General features: G+C 36.0%; 1 protein-coding gene across 1 annotated transcript in view; it reads right to left on the bottom strand.

The window, feature by feature from the left end:
• Positions 1 to 229: 229 nt before the first annotated feature.
• Positions 230 to 6,311, bottom strand: part of LOC144964173 (asparagine--tRNA ligase, cytoplasmic-like) — a 6,298-nt gene continuing 216 nt past the window's right edge. The window contains exons 1-2 of the mRNA XM_078898132.1: positions 6,296 to 6,311; positions 230 to 438 (exon numbers count right to left, since the gene is read on the bottom strand). The exon at positions 6,296 to 6,311 is cut by the window's right edge and continues 216 nt beyond it. Coding sequence (XP_078754258.1) covers positions 245 to 438; positions 6,296 to 6,311 — 210 coding nt within the window. The 3' untranslated portion in view covers positions 230 to 244. The remainder of the gene's footprint in view (positions 439 to 6,295) is intronic.

The following is a 6,311-nucleotide window of genomic DNA, read 5'->3' as shown; positions in this document are numbered from 1 at the left end:
AAATGGGTTCGGGCACTGTTTACGATCAAAATAATGACAATACACATTGGAGAGTGAAGGTGTAACTGTTATACCATTTGTAAATTTGAGAAAAACACATTCTAGTGTTTTTGAGGCATGATTTATCTCAGGCACCAGTCTGTGCATCGCACTGTTATAATCACAGGTCTCACCACGCCCCCTTTTGCTCCCATCTTGAAAACCCCGGAATAACAACATAATTTTCCAGTCCCAGGCGACGTCGTTATCCAGGGATTGCACTGTACTTATGAGTATAGTCAATTTGAGTGGACTTGCTTAAAGGATACACTAAAAATTCTGTTTTTCGCCATAAAGGTATTTGCAGAAGAACTACCTGTAACAAAGTCTTGACTGGTTTGCATTTTGTCCCATCGCCCGTCTCATCATTTCCATTCTCTTCAGATATGTACAGCTCACCTGAAAAATAAGAACAATTAGGAGATATGTGTCAAGAGAAAGTGAAAACATGGACAACAATTGCGAGAGAGGAAACTGGAGTGGAATATTTGTCTGTGACTCGACACCTTTAAACTTAAGATTTTCAAATAAAAGCCTTTATAAGCTGAAAAAATTGACATTAAAAAAAAAAAAAAAAGAAGATTATTTCTTTTTTACAAGCCCTGATTTGAAATTGGCCATGCAGTTAAATTCTTAGCATTCTGAAAGCACATTTTGATCAACTATTATTGTAATTTAAAACTTTTAATTGAAGGACTGGTTTGTGTTGATATTTTTCATGAAGTTATATTCTTTTCAGGAATTTTCACTGTACCTTGAAAATAGTACTACCCGCTGAGTCCTTACTACCAGTTCAATTATCCACTGAGTTCCTACCACCAGTATATAAACTTATAAAGGTGCACAAAATTTCTGAGAAAACGTTATGTCTAAGAAATTTCAACATTTCGATTTCTGGGTTATTGACGATGTTTAAAATGAAGTGCTGCAAAAATAATGTTAAAATAAGATTATCAATATATTATTGTTGTACGTTAACAATCGTCTACCAAGATATAACTTGTAAGATGAAAATCGCCTGCCACACTATTATCACCGTACAGTGAAAATTGCCTACCACATTATAATCACAGTACGGTGAAAATCACCTACCAAGATAAAACTGTACTGTGAAAATCGCCTGCCAAGATATCACTGTACGGTGAAAATAGCCTACCAAGCTATGGGAGGTCTTCCGAAAGCTCCTCATGCTAAGGGAAACTACCTAAATATTCCCTCAACAAACCCTAATAGGAAAAATAAACACCCTTGCACCTTTACTTATAACTAACTTTAATAGAAAAAAAAACTCTCTGACCTCGAGCTAACCCTAATAGAAAATAAAAAAAAAAATAGGACTGGTGTCCACTACCTTTCAACTTTCAATACTCCAAAAAAACAAAATGACGGAGAACCAAAACAGTGGTCATATTTCAGACATTTTAAACTTTCACTCATTGAGCTTTTATATAGTGCAATTTCCACTAAACGTGCTCAAAGCGCTTTACACAGGCTCCCTGGCCAACAGCAACATTGAACATGAAAGACGGGACATGACGCCTGTTAGGTGATATTACTTTTTTTTTTTGGACAGAGACAACGCTGTTAACTGTCAGGTACTCATTTTACACCTGAGTAGGGTGAGAGAATGTGAGTAAAGAGCCTTCTCCTAGGACTCAACTATGTGCCGAGCGAGGCTCGAGGCTCGAGCCCAGGACCATCCGATCCGAAAGTAAGTGTCATACCACAAATCAATAAAGGCTTGATCTAGAGTTTTTAAAATGCCACTCAATATATTGACAAATTGAAAAAATAAACGCCTGACAAAAGATCAACAGTGAAAATAAAAACTGAGAGAGATAGCAGCTTCCTTTTCTTTTAATGCTGAGACAAACTGGATTTTATGGGTTCTGGTCATCAAGCCCAAGCTGGTTCTGATATCAGTATCATTTTAAAGAATTTTTTTAAATGCACTGGCTATTTTTACAGTCCTGTAAAGATGGTTCTCCGGGCTATTTTTACATTTAAACGGCGTCGATTATCTATTATTATAAAAATAAGGCAAGGAAGATTCTACTAGAATGGAAGCCAATGGGAGAACGATTGTTCAAGGCTCAGTTCAACTCAAAATATGCTAAATTGAATGTAAATATTTGTATGCCCCACAAGAGGACAAAAGTGAGGACGAGAAATAAAGCTTTTATGATAAGCTAAATCAAACAGTACAAGATATTCCAAAGCATGATGTACCTATTAACTATAATGCTTGGTGACCGCACAGGTTGGACAAGATAATGACTGTAAAAATAGCTTCCGAGAACCATCTGTATGGGACTGTTAAAATAGCCAGTGCATTTTTTAATGGGTTTTTAAAATTTTGTAGTAGATAGAAAAAAATAATGACCCTTTCCGTATTGAGTCAATGATTGACATTGGCGTAGTTCCAGAAAGCAAATGCAAAGGCCAAGGCAAAAATACTACACAAGTCACAAGGCAAAAATACCACACAAGTCACAAGTCTAAGTCTGAGTACAAAGACAGAAGGGAGGGGACAATAGGAAAATGCAAAAGTGATAATTCAGTACAGTCGTGATAGTGACCGCACCGACCCAGGAAAACATAATATAACAATTAGGAAACTGAAACCATACAAGGCTAAGGCAGGTCTCTTCACTTTGACATTAGAATTAGGAAAGGGCTAATAAGGCTAATAGACGTCTAATAATCGTCAATTGCCAAGAACCGTGTCAGTTCATCAACTACACACGTGTACTTTAAACTGCCACGGAGTAACGTTAATGTCACAAAGTGATTCATTGCCACGGAGTGATATTAATATTAATTAATAAGTCTGGGGATAATGAAAATTCGTTATCCCCAGACACCTGTCTGGGGATGACGAATTTTCATTATCCCCAGACACATATTTGAAACTCCACTCTTTTAAACAATAATAATCCACATTCCAGAATATGGAATGTTTCCAAATGCACATAGAAATAAGGAAAGTTAATAAAATATTTATAAAAACATAAAATTAACCAACATTAAATCAATCTTACTACATATACACAATATGCGTCGACTTTGAAGTGGGTGTCATGGCTGAATGGGTTAGTCGTCTGCCCTGGTGTTTTACCAGAATCGACATTGTGGGTTCGAATCCTGGTTCCGACACATTTTATTTTTTTTTAAATTTCGTCTTCTTTTTACAGAACGTTGCAAGGGATAAATGTCCCATCCATCCTCCCCCAGACCTGCCAACCTTTTGAAAATGAAAAGAGGGACACCCGACCGAACTGAACATGCTTACGACGCAAACCATTTTAACCGTAAACGATAGAACGCCATATAATTACTTGAAATCCATAGTAAATAAAGTAGAGGTTTTTTTATTATTATTATTTTCTTTTTATAGATTCGATTCTTTCTGTTTTTGATTTTTTTTTTTTTTTTATAGATTCAATTGTTTTTTTTTTTATTTATTTTTTTTTTAGAAAATAATTTTCAAAAATGGCTTGGCGCAAATGCGGGACGGTCCCGCACAATGCGGGACGGTTGGCAGGCCTGCTCCCCCCACCTCTTTTGTTTTGTTTTTTTTGTGCAAGTCTGTTTAATTCTCCTTTTTGTTTGGCCTTTTGTTCCGTTTCTGAGCATGAATTTCTTAAAATTGTTTTTATTTTTTTTTTAAATTATTGTTTGTTTTTTTTCTCCTCTATCTGACCATTTGGTCGCTCTCTGAATATTTCTGTTTGTTTGCTTTTTAATTATTTATTCTTTTTAGACACTTTTTGAGATCGGAGCTGGGACGAATATGACAATTTGCTAGAAACTAGAAAGGAACCGAGAGAGAGAGAGAGAGAGAGAGAGAGAGAGAGAGAGAGAGAGAGAGAGAGAGAGAGAGAGAGAGACAGAGAGAGAGGGGGGAGGATGGATGGGACATTTATCCCTTGCAACGTTCTGTAAAAAGAAGACAGAATTAATAAATGTGGATAATTGCTTAAAAGGGTGGAATTTCACTTATGGGTCTGGGAATAACGAATTTTCATTATCCCCAGACAGGTGTCTGGGGATAATGACAGCCTTAATATTAATACTCTCATTTTCTCTTTTCTCTCTCCCCCCTCCCCCTCTCTCACGCACACTATCTCTCTCTGTCATTTTCTCTTTGTGCCATTTTTTCCTCTCTGGGTGTGTTATTCTGTCATTTTCTCCTTTCTCTCTCTCTCTCAAACACACACACACTCATTGTTATTAATATTAATGCGCGCGTTTTCTCTTTTCTTTCATTTTCTTCTTTCTCTCTCATTCGTTCCTTCTTTTAACTTTTAGTTTTAGCCACGGACCGTGCCAGTTGTAAATCGTCAACTTACTATTAACTGCCATGGTGTGACATTTTCTCTCTCTCATACTGATTTCTTATTTCTCAGATTTTCTTTCTCTCTTTTATTTTCTATTTTCCCTTCTTCATTTTCTCTCTCTCTCTCATTTGCTCTTTTTACCCCGGACCGTGCCAGTTGGTAAAACATCAGCATTTAACGGTCACAGAGTATGGAGTGATGGCGAAACATTAATAATAATATTAGTGGTACTCTCATTTTTTCTGTTCTATCTCCATCTGTCTCATTTAGTAATTCTCCTCTTCCCCCCCCCCCCCCCCCCCCACCCTCTCTCTCACACACATATTTCTTCTTTTTGTCACGGACCTTGCAATTGGTAAATCGTCTACTAGCTATTTACGATTAAATGCAAAGGATTGATCTTGTTGCAAAAATGTTTTATGATGTGAATTGCTTCTGTGTGCAGTATAATTTCCTAATTAACAAAGGAAATCCTACTTTTTTTTTCTAAGGACTTGGCAAATTTGTCATTTCGTCCTGTTTTCTCCGCTGAATCCAAAAATACAACAGTAACTTTTTTTGTTTTGTTATGATTTTAACTCTTGGAATTGACTAAAAGACTCTACAAAAATTTTTTTAAAAGTGCCAACGAGTGTAGACTCGGTCCTTTGCCTTTGACTTTGAATGATTGGAAGAACGCAGCGTTGGAAGAAAGTGACGGCATTCGAGATTCGAATGCGCAAATCCGAGGCTCGACTGAAATCACCGCATGCATCTGTTTGAAGAGTTTCAATTTGACTCCTTGGCAGTGGCAGTTGATGAAACGTCAACTTCCAAGGACTCACTCATTACTCCTCTACTTAAATAGGCACTTTGATAACTCCAGTCCAGTGGCCGCCGAAAGGCTCACTGTAAGGTGAAACTCGTTTTTTGGAACTTTATTTTTGACCCTTTACTGTGTTGGTCACCTTGGCGTTATTTGTGAACCTATGTGACTAATTTTGGTATCATTATAAAGGGCACAAAACAAGCTTTCTAACGGTGTATTTCATTCTCAATTCCTGATTGTATTTCTCAGAAAACTTATGTAATAAAAATTTATAAATTTTTGAATTATAACAACTTTTTAAATTATGGATACATTTTAATTATACTTGATACATCGACAGACAATTAATTGAAGAAAATCTCTGCCAAATTTCATACAAATTGATATACTCGCTCATTATTTTATTTTTCCCGCCACCAACCCCACTTTGTAGGCCAAAAACCTCATATTTTTTTCCATTTTCGTTTATCATTAATTTTTTCAAAACTTTCCATACATGAAAATGATTTATATGAAAATAAAGCTTATTTTCTGACCTTTAAAATGATATCTAACACTTGCCATTTATTTTTGAATTGAAACAAAATTACTGAAAACAATAAGTGGGCCATGTTGACTGCAAGACTCAAAATTTCCCGATCGCCGCGAGATGCTGGTTTTGAGGCAGCAGTGAGGAGATCACAGATTCTCTCTGTAAAGTTGACAAAAAATTTCAGTAGAAAAATATAAATAACTCTGGAACCGTAGGTCGTAGAGAAACAAATAAGGTATCAAATTTTATGTTTTTTCAAGTCCCATCCCCCTGACTGAGTCAAATTAAGATATTTTGAGTTTGAAAATTTTATCAAAGTGCCTAACTTAAACTTAAAAGTACTTACACTTCCTTTTACTTTTACGAACGTACTTTAACTTTAGGAATGTCTTTCACTTTCACATTTTTGCTTTGCCTTATAGAAAAGTTGTTAGACTAGATAGAATTTAGAATTTAAAATATGAATGTGAAAATACGTGAATCGTGAACTAACACTAACACTCCACATACTTCACATACTGACCGACTGCTAGATGATACCACTGCTGCTCTTCTCAAATGTTTTACTTTACTTACCAAGAGAAATATCGGC

Source organism: Berghia stephanieae, chromosome 2 (genome assembly GCF_034508935.2).
Source record: "Berghia stephanieae isolate SIO BIC M18660-M18661 chromosome 2, UCSD_Bste_1.3, whole genome shotgun sequence".
Lineage (NCBI taxonomy): Eukaryota > Metazoa > Mollusca > Gastropoda > Nudibranchia > Aeolidiidae > Berghia > Berghia stephanieae.
This window is presented reverse-complemented; position numbering and strand designations above follow the sequence as displayed.